The sequence below is a fragment of the Pholcus phalangioides genome, unplaced genomic scaffold (genome assembly GCF_987345545.1).
Source record: "Pholcus phalangioides strain wild (caught in Gottingen) unplaced genomic scaffold, Ppha-v1.0 ptg000008l_1, whole genome shotgun sequence".
NCBI classification, from domain to species: domain Eukaryota; kingdom Metazoa; phylum Arthropoda; class Arachnida; order Araneae; family Pholcidae; genus Pholcus; species Pholcus phalangioides.
In genome coordinates, this window is record NW_028301601.1 from 11,177,494 (window position 1) to 11,199,495 (window position 22,002).

A 22,002-nucleotide genomic window follows, 5' to 3' on the forward strand; every position below is an offset into this window, starting at 1 on the left:
CAAAGCCATTAGATTGTCAAAAACTTTGAAATTAAGGTGTCCGAATTGAAATTTTAAAACAATAATTGACTTGTATACCCACGGCCAAAATTATTAATGCATCTAATTAATCACTTTTTGTATGTGTTATTGGTCTACACATAAAAGATGGGGTGAATTAGGGTTACCAGAAGTCCTCCTTTTTTTGTCATTTCAAGCATCTTCCCATGTTTTAGAGAATTTGTGCTTTTGTCCTCTCTTTTTCAGGTTTCTGAAATTATTTTATACATATTCTACTGTTCATCGACATTCAATTGTGTTCCCCCCCCCCCTCACACATTTTTACACAATTTGACCAATCGCTGTCAAAATTTCCAGAATATAAGAACCCAAGTTGCCTCCAAGCATGGCAGATGCTAGCCTAACCACTTGTAAGCCCAACTTGCTCTGCGATAATATGAGAAAGACAGTCCGAAAAAACTCTCAAAGAAGAAAGCCCCAACACATCTCCAATTTAAGAATACCATTGGTATGCAAACACTCAATGCTGATTCCTATGGCGAAATCACCTCTAGCAAAAACAGCAATGCTCACGAAAGAAGAAAAGAAGCCTTCTCAGGGTAGGGAAAGAAAACCTCTTGTCTTGCTCCAAGCAAAGTAACAAAACTGACCAGAGTGTAAACAATTCATTATAAGTGAGCGGAGATGCATCATTATTTGTTGTTTTTTTTTTTTTTGCTCCAACTCATAATCAGGGGCGTCGGAGAGATATATGTACAAAATTTTGATTTCTGAATCAATTCTGAGGGTGCTCGGGCCCATGCCGCAAATTACCATGGGTGTTGAGCACCCCCGGCTCTGATCAAAATGACATTTTGACTCAGTTGAGCTACAGTATGTTTCAATTCCACGTATAGCTATTTGACTATCATCATCCTGCTATTCTTTCTGCCTGGTCTGAAATTCTTAGTGGGGGAGGGGATTGTTTTGGCGGTGATTTGTTATCAGTACAGCGGCACCATCTGTTGTTGAAATGGGAAATTGGGTAAAATGACACTATCAAGAGTGCAAGCACAGACGTCCTCCTTTCTCAGTTTTCAAATCTGGTAACCCTAGGTGAATGTATCAAGAAACACTGAATCCATATGCAAGAATACTAAATATGTCACTGATAATTTGAAAATGCAACATCTTTCAACAGAGTCGAAACATTCCTCTGGGGAATTTATAATAAATTGGTGTTGTACCAGAAAATATTGTGTGTGCATGTGTGACTCTAATGGTTATGGTTTTTTTTGTGAAGTATGGTTTATATGGCAATGCAAAACACAAATGCAAGCCAATCCACCATTTAAAACAGTCTCTCTACAGAGAGCAATGAGACAAACACTGTAGTAGATCTCGTTATGAAGTTTTTTTAAGAAAACCATCATAAAAAACGCTGTAAGTGGAAAACACTTTATGCAGACAGAGAGACCATCTTGGGATGGTTAGCGCACTTTAAGCAGGAAATCTTGATGAATATTAGTGGAGACCACAAAACTAAATCATACTAAGCTGGAAAAAATTATAAGTGGGATCCACAGCATTTCAAATTCATGCCTAGTACATGATACAGTCAAACTGAACTGCCAAATTGTTTGCTTCTGAATTTGGAAGACAGATGATAACACATGACAGTCATTCCTCAGAAACAAGTGTGACTTTAGATACACAACACCATGCACACACATATTCTCACATGCTCAGATTTGTTATAAGTGTTTCTCAGAAGGATTTTTATGAGGTTCATGCACAGTCTGATAGTAAAGCAACATGTGGGTGCCACAACATAAGGTTCAGAGTGTGCTTAAGTTAAGCTGCATTCAAATCACTGAATCGTGTTTAACACCATGTGAAATGTGATACCCCAACATGATTCAAAACAGTATCTGCAGCAGTTGGTTTAATAACACCTCAGATGCTGCTAAACACCTGACAAGATATCGACGTCTGCAGAGCCACTAAAGGAACTCACATCAGACTTTATTACTTTGCAAATAAACTTGAGTTGCCCTCTTTAATGCAAACTCACACTTATAACAAATCGTGTGGTTATCTCACTACAGTAGAGTCTCGATAATCCGTGGTGAATGGGACCGAGGCCACCTCAGATTACTGAAACCTGGGGTCATCCAAAAAAAATCAGCTTTTAGGGCTTTTGTTCTTAATTCAATGATTTAGTTCAGTGGTTGTCAAACTTTTTCTACCTGTGACTCTCCCCAGAATAGTCTAGAAAAGAATAGCTCTTCAAAATATTAAACAGGCACCAATCACTACGGGGGGGGGGGGGGGGGGGGGTCGTCAACGCATGGCCAGCAGAATACTTGTGGCCCACCAAGCTCTTTGATAACATGTTTAATATAGCTCAGTGTCCATGGGCCTGGTTGAAACTGAAAATGTGGCATGGTGAATCAACAGTTGGAAACCCCCTGCACTGCATCAACTCATGATGCCCCTGGCAGATGTTGGTGACGGCCCTTAAGAGCAGCAACGCATTTTGAAAACATCTCTGGCTTATAATTTTGTAAAGATTAGATCTGTCAAGACCGATGGCCTCTTTATGAGAGGCTAATGGGGGGCTCGTATTCCTGGGCCTCGATACAACTGTTATTAATTTTCTTGCATTATAAATTCATTATAGAAGGTCCTGTGGAAAATTCTGGCATGGGGTTTTACTGAAGATCTCAGCCTAAGGATCAAGATTCCTTAAAACTGGAATTACTCGCATTCGTTGAAAGAACCAAACAAAACAAATGTGAAAAGTGCTTTGAGAAGAACCTCAAAAAATTCTAGCACCTCAAATTATCCCAAACCTTGAACTTCCGAGGCTCGTATTATCAAGACTCTACTGTATAAGACTTCACTTTTGGATATGTTTAATTGTGCAGGTATTATAGTCTTTTTCCGATATAGTGCGAGCTGAGATTCTAATCACTTTCGTTTGACAAAGAATACACACATCTACTGAAGTGCTGCTGGTATTTTGAAGAACCTCCTCGTAGCATTTTCAATGACCATCAGTGTATAAAAAATATCATTAGCATTTTGGATTCTGGAAATATTGACAGAAGGTTTAATTTTGACCAATGAAAAAATTATTAAAGCATACACAATATCAAATTTTGCACGAAGTACACTAAAAATAAATCAAAACCATAATGCTCATAACAATCATATATACATTTTTTTTTCAGTGGATAGACTAAAACAACAATAAATCACAACAAAGATTATATGCAACGAAAAAGAAATCAAGAACACTAGAAAAACACTGAATGGCAATAAAGCAATGATTAGATTCGGCTCTGTTTGATTCAAAAAATGACACATGCACTTTATAAAAAATCAAGGATTAATCAAATCGGATTCACTGATCATGCATGCACATAGAAAACCAAACAGCAATAATGACTACATAAGCCTAACGATTATGATAACTCAAACTTTGTGACTATTGTTATCATGTGAAATCGATCAACCACAACAAAACTACATCCTTTGATAAAATTGACGCCTCTCACAAATTTCAACAATTCAGTTATTTTGATGAATTTTTTTTCCACAAAGGCTTGATAATGGTCTCGACAGGCAAAGAATGATTCTGTCGATAATGAAAGCTTCAGTAGAAAAACCCAGCCCCATGCTTTAGATAGAATTTTGAACACAATTTTCATGACTGACGTTCAGAATTTCTAAAAATTTTTGAAGGAAATTATACATAAACGAAAACTATACAACAATCATTCCCCCTTTCTATAAAAGCAGCGGGTTCAACATGAAAAACGTACAAATACACTTTAGATATCAATACAAGTATAAGAACTGCTACAGTTCTAGCACAAACACTGGGAAAAACATAATCATGTTATTTGCGCTCTACGCAAAGCAAACTCTTAAAATCTTAATTAAAAACCATGAAACAATCAAGTTCCAGTTTAGAAAAAAAGCTAAAACCATGAGAAAATATTTCAGGATATGATGAGAAATTTGTTATTAATTTCTATAATTTGCCCCTTCCCCCTTGGCAGCGAGCCTTACCATCTTGCGTTGATCCCACAACCAGCAGTGGGTATAAGATTCCACATTAATTTAGGAAGCTGGAAGGGTTAGAGGGGGAGGGACCATACAAAAAAGAGCGCTCCACGCATAGATTTCGGCATGTAAACTTGATAACCCAATCACTCTAGAATAATGTCATGGTGCACTTGATATTTAGGATTAGAATACACGACGTGCGAAATCCTGGATCACTCGCAACAGGCTGACATGAAAACCTGCAATGTCCAGCATGTCTGGTTCATCTGGAGGCGCTATCCGGAATTCACTGCAGCATAGAGCACAGGAGACGTATCTTGAAAGGGCAAAAAGAAAAAATTAAATATAAAAAAAAATTTTGGCAGAGAATTAAATAAAGCTCTCTTTAAGTTAAATAACATTCAATATGTGCTGTATTTTCTGGAATAAGAACAGCCTGGAAATATGTGGATTTAAAAAAAAATTTTAAATGTTTGTGCGATTAACTCAAGTGTCGCAAATTCCTACAGTAATGAAGTTCAACTTTTCATTAAATGTTTTCTTATATTATGAATGGACTTGGAAAGTTTATCAGAAAAGCAGAGACATATGTACATGGATCAGGGTGGCTACTATGATGCAAAATTCCCTCAAAAATATTATTTTTAAAAATTTCAATTGTATGTCCATTTAAATTAAGTACCTCATAGGCCCTGGAACCTAGGGGCTTAGGCCCCACAAGCCCCCTCCCCTCTTCCCCAAGCAATTTTGTGAGGTCGCAAGTTCTTTAGTAATTCATGAAGATTCAATGCAATCCCACCCTGCATATGCCTTTGTGGGTCATATATATAGAAGTCTAGCAATCCAAGAGCTCCCTGTTTTCTTTGTATCACAGCACATATGATGAAACATTCTCTCCCTAACAAGTTCTGCAAAGCTCGACCGGGCACTACAGGTGCAAATAAACCTGGGTCCAGAAACCCCCCTCTCAAAAAAGCTGTTTTTAACATACAGCACAGGGTGATTTTGACCGTGAAAACAATTTTTTACATGTTGGACACAGAATACATGAATGTAGTACACAAATGTTTCCCAATATAAAAGTGGATTCTCACATCCTGCATATTCTTCAATCTGATAATAGAGGTGCCGACACAAAGAAAATATTGGAAGGGTGGGAACTGAAAATTGCCAGTTGTTCCGTATATATGGGGACTCAAACGTGTATTTGGGAAGAGGAAGGGTGCGGTACATTGCATATTCATTAATTATTTATTAGGAAGGGCTCTTTTTCCCTCACAAAATTTATTTGGGGAGCTCAAATGGTCTCAGCCCTTTAGGTTCCAGCACCTATGTCTGATAACAATAACTTATGAGGGAGTACCCAAAAGTAATCAGAATTTTTTTTACAATTTGTTTATTCAATTTTTTCACAAAAACTTCTTCAATTCACTTGAATGTACTCTCTGTTAGAGCTAATAAATTTGTCAAGTCTTTTCTTTTTATTGCTGAAATTCATCTGTTTTGATGCTGGACAGCGTCTCCATCATTTTTGTTTTCACCTCATTCATGTTGTAAAAATGCTATTTCAGCTCCCTTTTCATTTCATCCGTAGGAATAAAGAAAAGTCACACTGAGCTAAATCAGGTGAATAGGCTGGGTGGGACACTGAAGTCATACTGTTTCAAATTAACAACTGGTGCACTTTGAAGGATGTGGGAAACGAAGCATTGTCATGATGCAAAAACCACTCGCCGTCTCTCACAAATTGAGTGTTTTCTGTGCACACTGTTTTGGCTTTTTTTTTTCAAACTGAGAACTCAGGGCTATCACCATGGGCAATTTACTACCTAGTGAGTTGTGTCAGAAGTGTGTGTGTACCTAACAGTCTGAATGTGTATCTAGTGTCTGATTTTTCAGTGCTGCCATCTATATTTCAGAAGTAAACTGAGTGAAGTGTGATTACTGAATATTTCTATTGCTTGTAGGGCTTGCTCTCTGTGTCACAAAACTTTTTCACAGGAAGATCAGCTCGCATTTGTGCCTCAAAGTTGGGAACCACAGAAAAGGAGGAACAGGCGCTAAACAGATTCCATGATAAAATTCACAGATGCCAAATACAACATTTCCAAGCAACGCCATTTTTCATATTGGCTCAAGAGAAGTGGCTTTACACTTATCGCCATGTGCTACAGATGCTCTGCTTACTGTAAGGGTATTCTGGTTATTTTTTGGTGCACCTCGGTATGAGGGTGAAAAAAAATGTGTACAACTTCAGCTTCAAAATGTTCACAAAAATGATTTTAAAAAATTAAAACCAAAATCCTGGTAACACAAAATGGTGATTTTTCCCATGTTGTGATATGGTATGTACTTAAGTGGAAGTAATGACAATACCCAATGACTTATTCCAATAAGTCATATCCTGTGTTATCAATCTTACTAATGCATTGTAGCAAGGTATTTGCTAATTTAAAAAAAATAAATTTTAATCAAATTAGAATGAACTCGATAAAATAATGATGTTTGATTGATATGACCAATAACATCAAGATGTGTCAAAAAAAAAGGCCAACTAAGAGTTGCCAACTACTACTGATGGCCGCACTCAACTATGGAGCTAGTACTCTTGATACTATGGAAATTGATTTTTTCTTCAATTGTATAATTTTAAATTTTTTTTTTTTTTCTGATAAGAATTTGGGTCTTTGGGGTTTCTTGCTGTATTAGACCTTTTTCTTTTTTTTGATAATCTTTTTATCGGAACAATAAATTCATTCATGCATGTGAGAGAGTTCAAGAGAAGACAAACTCAGTCCTGAAAAAGGGTCGGTGATGGCAAGCATATGTAGGAGATAGTTGCTCTTTTTTCCTCCAAACATCTCCTACATTAGGGTATACTATTGCCCCACTCCCCACTGTAAAAAAAAAAAAAAAGAATAAGTGAAATTCAGTGTAGCAAGATTGATAATGTTAACATTTCAAAACCAGTTTCGTGTAGGGAAAAAGTTAGAGCTGTCCAGTTTTTTCAAAACTAAAAGGGACTTATGTCATCTTACAAGATATACAGAAAACTGGATGTTGTGAAGATATTTATTATTTGAGATGTTAATTTTTTAAGGAAGGAAAAAACTCATCTCTGCTTCTACCGGGAGTCGAACCCGGGTCCCTCGATTGCCGGACGAGTGCTCTGACCACTAAGCTACAGAGGAGATAAGAGATTTTCCTTCGCTAGAGAGTATTTGTGCCGAACGGAACCATGTAATGGACGGTGAACCAATCAGCTAATAGCTCATGGACGACGAGCCACCAGATGGCTATATATATGACATGAATGTCGCTAGATGAGTTTTTTCCTTCCTTAAAAAATTAACATCTCAAATAATAAATATCTTCACAACATCCAGTTTTCTGTATATCTTGTATTAACAAGTGGAGAGCGACATTCATGTCATATTTATGTCATTTTATTTGCTTTGGATATACAGTCGATCCTGCTTCCGTCATGAAAAAATTTTGCAAGCGGGAAAATGCTTTAAACGGGAAATCTTAACAAGAATTAGAGTTGAGACCATGAAAATAGGTCATACTAAGATGGAAAGTGTTGCAAGTGGGAACGTTATAAGCAAGATCGACTGTAGTTATCAATAGGTTATTGTTATTAGAAACTCAAAAGTCAAATGTAATCGCATTAAACTACATGCAACATATTTCAGTGATTCTTGCATTTGTAAGAAACATGAGAGGCCACTCAATAAAATCTCCAAAATCGTAAAACCTCAGTTATTACAAGATTCATTGAAAGACTGAAAGACTGGTTATTTGTGGAGATGAAGACTACAAGGAAGAAAATTCATCTCTGCTCCCACAGGGACTTGAACCCAGTCTCTCGCTTGCCGGACGAGTGCTCTACCCTCTAAGCTATGGAAACAGAATATTTCAACCTCAGAGCATATGTATATGTTGAAAGGCTCCGTACATGGACAGCGGCCGCAATCAACTAATAGCTCATGAATGACATAGGCCACCAGATGGTCACATGCATATAGAAATGTCTTCTCTATTTGTTAATACAAGATTCATTGAAAGACTAGTTTCTCCATGCTCCAAGGTTGAAATATTCTATCTGTTACCATAGCTTAGATGGTAGAGCACTTGTCCTGCAAATGAGAGACTGGGGTTCGAGTCCCTGTGGGGGCAGAGATGAATTTTCTTCCTGGTAATCTGCACACACATCTCCACAAATAACCAGTCTTTCAATGAATCTTGTATTAACAAGTGGAGAGGACATTTCTATATACCTCAGTTATTGTACTCAGTCCTTTTTCTTGCACCTAACATCAAAATCAGAAAAAGCTTACCTTGTGTTAGGCAAATTCAATGCCTCTTTGTACTGTTTAAGAACTTCTGACGCTGAAACATTTCCTCGAGATGTCTGATTGTCTGTAAAAACTAAGATCACATCAAATGCTTTTTTCTTGTCCAGGGCCCACTGTATAGGAGCTACGAAATCAACTGGACCCATTGGAACCTGGAAAAAAAAACAAAAGAGTTACACATTTTCAATATAAAATAAAAAACTAATACCAACCAAAGCAGAGCTGCTCTTAAGGGTGTGTGATAAGTGTGGTCGTGACTTGGGAGGACCCACACTTATAGTAGAAATAAAAAAAAATATGTATACTATCAATTTTTTTTATAGTAAACTAGATATAATACCCGGCGCTGCCCGGGTTTGCTTCAATGAGGCTGTTTGGATCTCATGATATATCTATTCTTTGAGGGACATACAAACCGTGTCTAAGTTAGCCAATATGGTGGCTTTCTGAGCGACTTCATGAAATAAACAAATCTAGATTTAAAGAAACATAGAAACAAATATTTTTTTTCCTTTTTTAAGGGGCGCTAGGTATTTCGATCCTCCTCCTGAACTTCAAGTTACTTATTTCTGCCTGTTTCTGCTTCCAAAAATGCTTAATTAAAGCTGCGGAATTTCTACGATGTACTTTACAGATCCATAATTGATTTTAAAACAACCTAAACTATATCAATTTATGCAGATGAATATCAAAAGACAATACGGAGAACTTAATTTTCATGTTTGAGAAGATATAAATAAAAAGTTGAAATTAATATTATTGCCTGGATATCCAACTCAAAACTAGGTCCGGCAAATTACTTCCTATTTAATTTCCTGGGCTTCGTATATCTCTAAGCGAACTCAATATTTCAAAAATCGAGAATTCAATACAATTTTTAAAATTATTGATGTGTTGACACACCACCAAATTTTTGCATTTCTACAGTAAAATCAGCAATTTTAACACTGATTTCTATGAGGATCACCCTTCTCCTGACTATCAAAGCGATGCTGATGATGATTATGACGTCATTCAAAAAACCTCATTACTGGGAGTATTGAAAATGTGGCAAACCATTATAAAGGCATAAATATTATACATATACTGACAGCGTTGAAGAAATGACAAACCATTGTAAAGGCATGCATATACATGTCTTAAACGCATTGCTAGGAAACCACGGAAACCAAAGTAAACGTTCGGAAAGTGATTGTTGAGGCCGAGAAACCATTGTTGCTTGACAGTTTTTTGCCCTGCTCTGACAAAATTTTAAAGTAGCCTATCGTTTAAGTCGGGTCACATTTGGTATATATGCAAAATTTGGCGACGATCGATCTAAAATTGTAGATTTGTATAGAGAACATACACACACACACACACACAGACAGACAGAAAATCAATTTTATATATATAGATGAGGTGTGTGAGTTTCAACTGATTTGATTCTGGAATTTACATCAATTCTGGGAATTATTTTTCTCATTAATTTTGAATTATCAATTCTGATATTTTTCCTTTCATTAATTTTGAATTTTCATAGGTGCTGGAATTATATCTTTCAAGTATTTATCATTTTTTTATTCATCAATTCAAAATTTTCTTCAGTTGTAAATTTTCATTGATTTAAAACTTTTACTATAATATATATATATATATATATATATGAAATGGATATCTTTCAGCATTCCTGTATATTCTATGATAATATATAAATCTTTAAATGCCCGATTTCCCCACTCTCCCAAAAATGTAATTTTATATAATCAGGACCCCAAAATTATTTTTGCACCAGGACGAACATCTGATAAGGACAGCCCTGCATCAAAGCAATACAAATTCCCAAAAGAAAAATGTGAGATTTTATTTTCTACATCACACAATTAACTCAACCATGTAGGAATTTTCAAAGGGCTCCCCCTACAGTAAAAAATGTGAATTTTTAAAGTAGGTCTAAGTTTAGAAAAAAGTCTGGAATTCTAGCCTGAATGAGTTGTCACATCTTGATACAAAAAAAAACATTATTTTTATTATTAAAAAAAAACCATTTCCAGAGGTTATGACTCTCTCAAGCTTTCACTCGATTCAATGTAATTTTATGATAGAAAATAAACCCCATCTTTCCCCACATTACGAAAAAACCAGAGATCAATACAGGGTGATTCAGAAAAGATAAGAAAAACTTTAAGAGGTGGTAGTACACACCAATACAAACAATTGTCATCACAGAATGCATGGTCTAACATGAAACTCGAGCACACTAGCGTGTTTCCATTTCATGTTAGACCATACATTCTTTGATGGCAATTGTTTGTATTGGTGTGTACTACCACCTCTTAAAGTTTTTCCTATCTTTTCTGAATCACCCTGTAGACATATCCTTAAAACAGCTTTCCTCAAAGTGTGCACTGTGGCTCCAAGGGGCATCGATACACTTTGTCAGGGACGTCGTGGCAAGCTCTAAAGTGATTCTTTTATAAGTGTGAAAATACCCATTAAACTTCTGGGAAGCCGCAGATCAACCATGAATTGGGCAAGGAAGCCACAGGTGACAATAGTTTCAGAACTACTGCCTTGAAATAAACAGTTTGGTGAAGAAATCTCTCCTTGAATCACTTTCTATATCTGTATTTTGACACATATAAGAAGGAAAGAATTTTAATTAGTGCAACACATAATGCAATCGCAGCCAAATAAAACAAAATCATTAATACATTTCTCATTCTCTGTGCAATGTCAGTAAGAGACATTTTGTTGTTGATATCGATAGGTGCAAGCTCTTTGGCTGAAAATCCTAAAGCTGTCACGTTTGAGACATCTGAACGGGCTAGAGCCATCAATATCACAGCGCTGACATCAGCAGGAGACAAGCTCGAACATCCTGCGGTGTGAGTATTCACCATAGTACTCCTCACATCGACAGCTACAAGGTACCTCTTGCCTGTAGATGGAACCATCTGCAACAAATGAAAAAAATATGTTATGGCATGAATACAATACCTACCTAAACACACACAAAAAGACATTTTAGGTTTTTTTTTAAACTAAAAATGTTAACAAATAAACCCGAGACATAAATCAGAGATGTGACACATTAATGCTTACTAGGTTGAATGCCTTATTCACTTTCTATCTTGGACAAAGTTCTACTGTGTTACCTGTTTTGCTAGAGATGGGACAAGAATCAACTGCTTTAACGTTTGTAGTCAGCGCTCGTTTTTGTGAACCTGTACAGACTTGAAATTAGTTTGTAAATGAGAGAGACGAAAAAAAAATGTGGAAAATAAAAAACAAGTTGTCACTCACAATTATTTGACTATTTCCAGAAAATCACTTATTTTGTTTGCTTCATCATTGCATTCAGCAGCGATTTCAGTAATCAATGATTTTAGCTTCCCTTCTTTCCATTCACTGGTGACAGTTGTATCCACAGCTCTACTTTCTCCACATAGTATCTGAAAAGTTAGACTGTGCCTTTCCTCAAATTTCTTCTGCTGTCCATCTGATCTTTTGAAATCCTCTAAGTTTAACTTTGTGGCAAATAATGTAGTTTTTTTTGTTTCAAAACATTTAATTGATTGCCAAACATTTTCCTCAGCCAAACAACAAGTGTCTTTCCAAGTTCTGGAAATCTTGCTTTTCTGAAATGGTATAGTAGAATGCCGCTGGATCCACTTGCAGCAGAAACAAGCTTTTGCTGATCTTCAATTAGAATACTCATGCACATTTTGACAATTTGTTTTAGTAAGAGAGAGTTCGCACATTAATTTTTTTTTAAACTTTTTCCCCCATCCACTGTCAAGCACAATCTTTTCTGTTTAGTTGAAATGGTGAAGAGGAAAGTAGACAAACAGCATATATCGTACCATTTCTCAAATCATCAGTTTGTCCAATCATAATGCATAAAAGGTGAATTACATTGTCAACATATCTTCACTTCATGGTCAACCCCCAAACTATCATATATAAATTTTCATGTTGACGATGGCAAATTTATGAACTCTTTATACCCCCCCCCCCCTCTCTTTCTCTGTTTTCTCTTAAGACACGTAGATCTGAATTGAAGTTTACTTTTGGTTACAACGAAGTTGAAGTTGGATGGAAAATTTTTTAATAGCGCAAGAAAAAGAAGTTTGTGAAATAGAAAGTTAATAGAGTTCATAAAACAGAGCGAATTTTAACATTATCTCCATGGCATGCTGTTCAGGACAAAGGACCAGTCCATAAAAAAAGCCTGTTCATAAATTGGAGGTTCGTAAAATTAAGTGTCAAGTCTAGTTTGTTTCTTCGTAATCAGGAGTATGTTTCAGTATTTCAGACTACACCAATGGTTTCAACCAGAGGTCATTAGAGAGGTTTCAAGAACATTGTGAGCTTGGATTAGAAAATGATCAACTTAATGTTTTTACACCATTATATGCTGAAAATATTGTTCTGTGAAGGGGCCAATTGCCATTATCCTTGTAATTTGTAATTTCCAATGGAAAACTAAACTTACACCCTCCAATCTAGTCCCTTTGCAATTTTGAATGGAAAACTAAACTTACACCCTCCGATCTAGTCCCAGAAACATCAGACATTCCTACCCGTTCCAAGTTGCGGCCCTGGCTATGAAGCACATGTTCATTGAACATTCAGCAACAAAATTTGTGAGGTAGACCCATCTAGATTTGACTGCTTAAAAAGTGTATGGACTGGTCAACCTATCCCAACCTCTGACGAAATATTTTATTTTCTTCCTCAACTTTTATAAGAGCCTCTAAACCACCAGGGGTGCACAACCTTTTCAGTCTATGGACTGAATATGTGATGATACTGCTTGAAGGCCAGAAACTGGTATATATAAGGCAGGAGTTGACGAATCGAAAAAATATTTAGACGCTTGTGGTGCATTTGGATTAAGGAAGACAAATTATGTAGACAAAATGAGGAAGACTCAAGACATGTGGCATCTGTTTCAAGCCGAACACTTTACTAGAATAAATGTAAATAAACATGTGTTGCCATCCACTGGCAACTAAATCATAGAAAAATTATAATAGTGAACTACACAATTTATATCAAACTTTCATTATTGTACAATCAATATATCATATTCCTCCCTCCTTTCACAAATTGAGCCTATCTGGGAGTTTTGTGCTTCTTCTGGTTTGTCGTAGAGCCAACAGCATGTCTGCAAACTTGAGCACAAGACCATGTCCTTTAACAGGATTTGGTTTGGTCATGGTTGAACTGCCCACCTCCGGTGATGGAACATCAGTTTCTTCAAGTGATGGTGCTTGTACTGGGTCAGGGGTTACATCATGCAATGGTGTTAGCACGATAGCGGAGGAAATTCAAGCTATGCTTGGTACAACTGGACGAATCTGGTCATGGTTAGCGTCAGCCCAATTTCTTTGGAGTGAAGCATGGTATTTTGCACAAGAAAAACAGTCTTAAACAAAGTTTAATTCTATTTTTCCCATGTTAAGAGACATAGCGTAATGAAATCATAAAAATTTGCGTCACCCTTAGATTCCAATTCAGTAACCACATGCCCATACAGATTTTTTAGTAGCCATAGCGACCTGGTGCCTAGAATTTGCCCAACCATGATATAAGGTGGCCATATTGCCCATATTTTACAAGACATTTCTGTTTTTTCTGTAATTTTGGTCCTCCCGACTTTTTCTTAAAAAATCTACCATATTTTCAACGAAGCTTACTTGAAGTTTTATTTTTTTACTGAAATTAAAGATCAAGATTATTTTCATGAACCATATTATGATAATCATAGCAACACGCATTTATAAAACTGAACATTTATTTCGTGAATTAATGTATATTTTTATGTGATTTGCAGTAGCATTTCATGACCCGCCATTTGCGATTTTTCAGTGATTGGAGTCATAAATGACTTTGATTAGTTTTGTTAACTTTTTCTGGCCTGTCTGTATTTCCCCAATGGATCTAGATTTCCTGTATTTTTCTCTAAAAAACATGGTTAGCCAAGGTATAAAAATTGTGTTGCGTGTGTATTGATACTTTCCTTCTGGAATGACTCTCGTGGGCCGGATGAAACCTCTTTGCTGGGCCGTATTTTGCTGTGGGGTTGGAAATTGTGCACCCTTACTCTAAACATACCTATACTTTCTAGCAAGGCTAACGACATCCCCATCTAAATGTTAAAGTTATAAATAAACCATTTTGTTTCAAGACAAGCATAATCGCATTACTACACTATAAAATAACCAACAACATTACACAATGTCAGGCTGAAAATATGTCTATGTGTGTAAATACTTACTTTGAATGAACCAAGATAGAGATTCATCAAAGCCTCCTCTAACTGTGGAATATTCTGACGGACAACGGTTCTTCCAGGAACTGGTCGGTTACATGCTTCCCACTGCCGAATCGGAAGAAAAGTTTCCATGGGTCCGAGATTTCCTGAGGATAGAGTATTTTCGTCTCTTAATCTTTCCAGGAGAGCTTTGGTGTGTGCACTGTTTACCTTCAAGAAGCCAAGCTTGTGAAATCTCGGCAACTGCTGTAGCAGCACATGCAGTTTCAGTCTCGGTATAAGGCAAGTCCATAACTATTTTAATAAGGGCAAAAAAAAAACCATTTATGCTCGCATTCAAATGAAATCAAACAGAAAAATAAAGTGATTATTTGAGAGAGATCAATTGTCAATGTAAAGGTTCAGAGACATTATTGACTAGGTTGAATCAAACAAGAATGTGTTTGGAATTGTCAGGCACAGACAATCAGTTGAGTGATGTAGTGCGAGCTAGTGCCAGAAGCAGATTTATGGTTTTGCCCCCCTGTAGGATACACATATTTTGCTGCCCTTCTAGTCTACCTTCTTGACTACTCATTTCTCAAATTCTCTGTTCTGGGCTACACCCCTTGCCCCTGTAAACATCCTCTATCAATCTTTTTGTCACACCTGCTTGCAAACTTTCCTGATCACTTTTTTTTATCATTGACATGTTTGAAATTTTCTAGGTCACTCACTGACCTGGTCCCTTGCAGAGCCATCTAAAGAGCATCATGGACCCCCTAGGACAATAGTGATCTTTCTAAGGCCCTACCTGTCGAATTCTCGAAAATTTCAACAAGTTCTTGTTTTTGTGAGGCCCCTCCTCCTCTTGAGGCCCTGGACTGTGCTCATGTAAACCCATGTGTTACAATGGGAGAGGTCTCTTGCTCTTTGTCACTGTTTCGGACATTCAAGTGCTTGCACACTGTTTTGGTCATTTAACCCTAGATAACTAAACATTTGTCTAATGGATCAGTCACTGAGTAACACTGATTTAAATTTAGTTATCTAGGATTAAGAGCTTGCACACACTGTTTTGGTCATTTAAGTGCTTGCACACACTGTTTTGGTCATTTAAGTGCTTGCACACACTGTTTTGGTCATTTAAGTGCTTGCACACACTGTTTTGGTCATTTAAGTGCTTGCACACACTGTTTTGGTCATTTAAGTGCTTGCACACACTCTAGATCAGCGGTTCTCAACCTCTTTGGACTCGTGGAGCCCTTTTAAGTAAAAATATTCTATGGCGGAGCCCTGTAGGCCAATTTTTTAATTATTCATCAAAGTTACAGATTTATTTTTACTATTTGAAAATATTTATAATTATATTTTTTTTATTTTACTGTTTTTTTTAGGAGCGACCGCGGAGCCCCTGGACAGTGCACAAGGAGCCCCAAGGGCTCCGCAGAGCACCAGTTGAGAACCGCTGCTCTAGATCATTTTTTCAGCATGGTTCATAAGTCCTTTAAAAAAAATTCAAGGAATATTCAAACCCTTTTCTAGGTAAAATTTTGAAATTCAATTCATTTTCATTGATACTGCGGTTGATAAAAATCATGATTTTTAAAAAACATGAAATTTAGTCTTTTAATTTACATTCAACATTTAATCATCTTCAATTTCGAGTTTGGACTGCTAATTTATTAAAAAATACATATATATATATAATTTTCATAACACTCATAATTTCCATTTCAACTTTTGACAGTATAAAGTTTTACAGATCTTGGTTTGAAAAAAAAAAGCCATACAAATGGCATCTAAGCAGAAATCATTTAATGTTTGAAACAGTATTGAAATTTATACTCAATAAAAAAAATCAGAAAACACTGTCACATACACTATCCCATAAATAGAGGTACAAACTTTAAGAGGAGCAGGGTTCGTAAATATTGGAACATTTTTGAAAATATCCAAAATATTAAATATATCCGATATTTTGATATATACCTCCGATATTTTCAATACAATGGTAAACATATTGTTGATAATGAACATTTTCAGCCTTGATGTAAACTAATAGTTGGAACATATCCCTTTACCTAAAAACATTCATCTGAAATATTTACATAATATAATGTTTTTAACATAACTTTTTGTATTCAATATCAAAATTGTGATCTGATATTTTCGACAGAATAGTCAAGCTAATATAGATTATAAAAATTCTCACAAATGGTGTAAACTATAAAATTTAGAACATTTCCAACTTGACATCAAGATTTACATTTGGTAATTATTAATAAGATATTTTAAATCCTTTTTCACATTTAACTGGAGAAGCAGGCAAAATATGATAGTTTTGAAAATATCTATACTTTTTCTTGACTGAAAATATTAGTTGATTCTCGACTGAAAATAGAAAACTATTCTTGACTGAAAATATTAGTTGATTCTCGACTGAAAATAGAAAACTATTCTTGACTGAAAATATCAAATCATACCGACTGGAAATATTTAACCATTCTCAATTGAAAATATCAGCCCATTTACAGCTAAAAACATGAGACTGAAAATATCAGCCCATTTACAGCTAAAAACATGAGACTGAAAATATCAGCCCATTTACAGCTAAAAACATGAGACTGAAAATATCAGCCCATTTGTGTGTGTGGGTGAAAATATCAAATCATCCTTAACCGAAACATCGAAACATCCTTGATTAAAAATATCATCTCATTCTTGACTGAATATTTTTATGTTTAAACAAATCTGTTTATTTATTACATTGATTGATAAACTAATTTACTGATGAAAATACCAAATCCTTTTCAACTGAAAATATCAAAAATGCCATATGTCATGATATTTTGAAAACTAATATTGGATATATATTGTGATACATATCAATGAACCCTGAAGGGGAGGTAGAGCACATAAAGAGAATCGTATAGGAAAACATTGACCAGAAATGTCATTATATGACGTCAGGAAGCGCTGCTCATGACAGCACTGGAGTGGAAATGTGTGATTCTTTTTGGCATTCTAGCAGTATTCACAGGAAGAACATGGAATGATATAGGAACAGGGATGAAAAAATGGGGGAAAATCTCATATTTCCACTAAAGCACTGTCATCAACAGTGCCGCCTAGCAACACATGATGACATTTCTGTGGTCATGGGTTCCTATGTAATTCTCAATCCTTCGATATGATGTTCTCTAACTCCCCTTAAAGTTTGTAACTCTATTTACGGGACACCCTGTATGGAACTGACATTCATTAATCCTTTTAAGCAGCAATTAGAAATCACTTAAACTCCCCTTCAAAATGCCATATCTTTTTTAATGAAGTAGGCTTTCTTCCGATTTTCAGCAGGTGTAAACCAAGGGGTATAGGAAAAGTTTTCCATTGAGGAGTCAACTTTACAAAATATCTGGGCTTTTCAATGCTAAAATAAAAGGCTTTTATCAATGCGAGGTATCTCATCATTGCCACTTAGAGTTAATTTAATAGAAATATTTAATTTAATGAAATATTTTGAAGTAACAACTTAAGTATAGTGTTTTGCTGACAAATTTTAGGCAACACCTTTTTAAGCACAGAAATGCCCAAGCCGAACACCCCTTTAAAAAGTCTAGCCACAGACAGCAACAGGCCTACAATCTTACAATTATTCAATCATTGCACTTCACACATAGTTAATGGCAAGCACTACACATAACAAGCATCACACAGTAAAAAACTTCATGTTAGATTCACAACACATACATTCCAACATGCATCATTTGTTAGAAATTCTGAAGAGGAATGTGGATGAGTACATGTTTTTGTTTGAGTCAATGAACGTGGTAGCCAAGGTCAATAAGATACTCGCCTAAAGTACCAAAGGCTGTGTAGCCGTGCCGCAAGTTTGATATCCGGTTCGTCCTTGTCAGAAATGTTCCTGATGCAGGGGTACAATGGAAACGGCGACATGGCCACAGAAAAAGATTGCTACCGCAGGGAGTCCCACACCAAGGGGTAAGGCTGCTGTTTGGAATCAGCAATAAATTGTAGTTCCTGATCTAATTAGCCCTCGTGAGCAGAAAATGACCATGGTACGACAAAAATGATCAATGTTGGAGTCAACAACATGGTACAGTGCTATCAAATTAGACCCAATTAAATGTTCACTAATGGGTTTTCCCCCCTTTAAAGACAAAGAAAAAAAATGTTTTCAATCAAAGAAAATGCATATACAGACCTCTTTGGACTTCAAAAGCTTTGTAGGGATATGCTCGAAACAGAGGTCGTGCATTTCAATGAGCCTGGATGCTGTATGGTGGTCTGTTGTATGCTTGACTTCTTGAACAGCTTTCAAATAGGCAAGAACTTCCTGAGCTTCTGGAGCTTCACCGTACTCTTTCACAGCTGCATCCAATCCCCCAACCAGGTATTTCAACACTGCAGCTGTGCCTACAAACACAGAAATATGTTCTATAAATACCTCTGGCAGAACAGAACATCAGAGGTGCTAATAAATAGTTAACATTAAAAGTGAAGAGAGTTTGCTCCTTAATAAATAGTTAACATTAAGAGTGAAGAGAGTTTGCTCCTTAATAAATAGTTAACATTAAGAGTGAAGAGAGTTTGCTCCTTAATAAATAGTTAACATTAAGAGTGAAGAGAGTTTGCTCCTTAATAAATAGTTAACATTAAGAGTGAAGAGAGTTTGCTCCTTAATAAATAGTTAACATTAAGAGTGAAGAGAGTTTGCTCCTTAATAAATAGTTAACATTAAGAGTGAAGAGAGTTTGCTCCTTAATAAATAGTTAACATTAAGAGTGAAGAGAGTTTGCTCCTTAATAAATAGTTAACATTAAGAGTGAAGAGAGTTTGCTCCGTGTGCACGAGTTAAAAACTCGTGCACACGGTATAACTCGGAGCATGTGCACGAGTTATACCTACAAGTACATATGCGCAAGAGAAAAATTTAAACTTTTTGTTCCTTGCATCGCAATTCAACAATAGATGATTCAGCAGCCTACTAAGCTCCCATCATATCCTCCCAAGACGTACAGTTTAAGGGTTAATAAATCAATAAAGTTTTGCAACTTTCAATTTGTCAATGGTTGGACAATTCTGTTGGTGTTATTTGAGTGACTGTTAGTCGTAAATGGGTATCTTTTTCTATAGAGATTTACGACTAATTCAAGACTTTTCTGGCTCAGATTTTTCATGGTCAAATTACTGTATGTCTTCTATCCCAAGCTATGCAAATTTTGGATCTTCCTTCCAATCTCAACTCTTCAGCCAATTTGTTTGCTATGACTGGCGGCAATGTGAAACTTAACTCTTGTTTATAACTTGGTACAACTTGTGTCATTTAGAGCTATTGGAAATATCTCTTGTAGGTACCTCAGTTCAGTGGCAGGATTGAAATATTTTAAGCAGTTCACTGGGGGAACTCATGGTTAAATACACAGAGTTGACGCTCATTACAGTGACCATACGTTATATCAGAGACCGCAACCTTTTACAGAAAATGCGGCCACTTCATTGGATTGCAAACACCTCGTAGACCACTTGATTGATCACTCAGTAAATGTGCAGCGAGTCGTTAAAGTGATCTGAAACTGTGCTATAGGTCGATTAGGTGATTTTGGTACTATACTGTAGGTCATTTTAGTAATATAAAACTCTGTTGCAGTTGACTTGCATGATATAACTGTGCCAAACGTCGCTTAAGTGATCTGGAATTACATTGCATGAAATTTGAGTGATCTGAAACTGCTGCTGGTCACAAATTATCTGAAACTGTGCCACAGTTCACTTGAATGATCTGGGAACTATACACTGTGAATCACTTAAATGATTTCGAACTATGCCACAGACAGATTAAGTGATCTGAAACTATGCCACAGACAGATTAAGTGATCTGAAACTATGCCACAGACAGATTAAGTGATCTGAAACTATGCCACAGACAGATTAAGTGATCTGAAACTATGCCACAGACAGATTAAGTGACCTAGAACTGACATTCACAGTAGAAGGCAGCAATATGGGATAACCACTTTTTAATCATATAAATACCTGCATGAATGATTTACATGTTGTTCATTCTTACAATGTTAAGCGTTTGTGGCAGCGGATCATATCAAATGACTCTAAGAGGCCACACCTGACCCACAGGGCATGGGTTGAGCATTTATGTGTTATGTTAACCATTCCCCCCATAATGACCAGTATGATAAGTCCCAAATATATTCATATAACAGTTCATCCTGTAAATTTTTCTTTTTTACATAACGTCCATTGTTATTTTTTGTGGTGGTGGTGGGGGGGGGGGGGGGAAAGGGGCTCATGGTCACATTTGTGCACCCCTTGTGGAATTTTACAATGTGCAGTTGTTACATGCCACACATACCTTACACTAGCCCTGCCAAGGAAAACAGCCGATCTGCAGATATTTGCTTACAATATTGTAAAGAATAGACAAACTAACAGTTGTACCTAAAGAGAGAATTAGCAGCAGATACAGTTGCCCCAAGTAGCAGAGTTTTGGGAAAAAACAAAAAAGGGGGCATTATAAAATTGATTTTATGAACAGCAGGGCCAGCAAAATTATGTTTGCCCTCTTCCCAGGGGAAAAAAAATACCCAGACTCTCTTACTTACAGCTCTGGTTGTACCACAACTCAAATTTTGTTCTACACCTAAATATCGAAATAAATTTTTCAGAAAAACATTCTAATAACTTAGTCACTCTTTAACTTCAGCATAGCTAATTCCTACTATGTTCAGAAAATTCTGGAACTTATTTTATAAAGGAAGAATGAGTACAGTTAGAACCTATTTGGTGTTTCCTTCGACGTAACTACCCTGTGCAATTATGCATTTTTGCCATCTTTCATATGCAGATGAAAATTACAGATTACAAGCCCTTTTTTGTCATATCCTCCAGTGTCTTTGCCGCTGCTCTTCTTTGAAACCAGAGAATTGTTTCCCTTTTTTCCAATGACCGAGTGAGTAAACTGAACACTTCATTAACAAATGTGTGTCAGGATGTCACCGTCCGGCGCTCAGGTACCACAGACATCACTCCGTCTGTATCCGCCTATGTCATTAATGGATAGGTTTGAAATCTGTGAAACAGGGCCTCAATGTATTTATTACTACGTTCAAAAAGTTGAGACTTATTTTGTCACGGGAGAATGAATACAGATAGAACATATTTATTTGGTGTTTCCTTTGAAGTAACTACCCCGTGTAATTATAAATTTTTTGCCATTGTTCCTACAAAGATGCAAATAAGGATTGCACGATTTTTTTCCACATCCTTTAGTGTCTTCGTTGCTGCTCGCTGCACTTTGGAAATTGA

General features: G+C 36.3%; 1 protein-coding gene across 1 annotated transcript in view; it reads right to left on the reverse strand.

Annotated features, from left to right (window-relative positions):
• Positions 1-716: 716 nt before the first annotated feature.
• LOC149083677 (RNA-binding protein RO60-like) overlaps positions 717-22,002 on the reverse strand; it is a 28,264-nt gene continuing 6,978 nt past the window's right edge. Inside the window, exons 3-7 of the mRNA XM_089234160.1 lie at positions 18,884-19,095; positions 14,680-14,970; positions 11,108-11,350; positions 8,397-8,566; positions 717-4,372 (exon numbers count right to left, since the gene is read on the reverse strand). Of these exons, the coding sequence (XP_089090286.1) occupies positions 4,240-4,372; positions 8,397-8,566; positions 11,108-11,350; positions 14,680-14,970; positions 18,884-19,095 (1,049 nt within the window). The 3' untranslated portion in view covers positions 717-4,239. The remainder of the gene's footprint in view (positions 4,373-8,396; positions 8,567-11,107; positions 11,351-14,679; positions 14,971-18,883; positions 19,096-22,002) is intronic.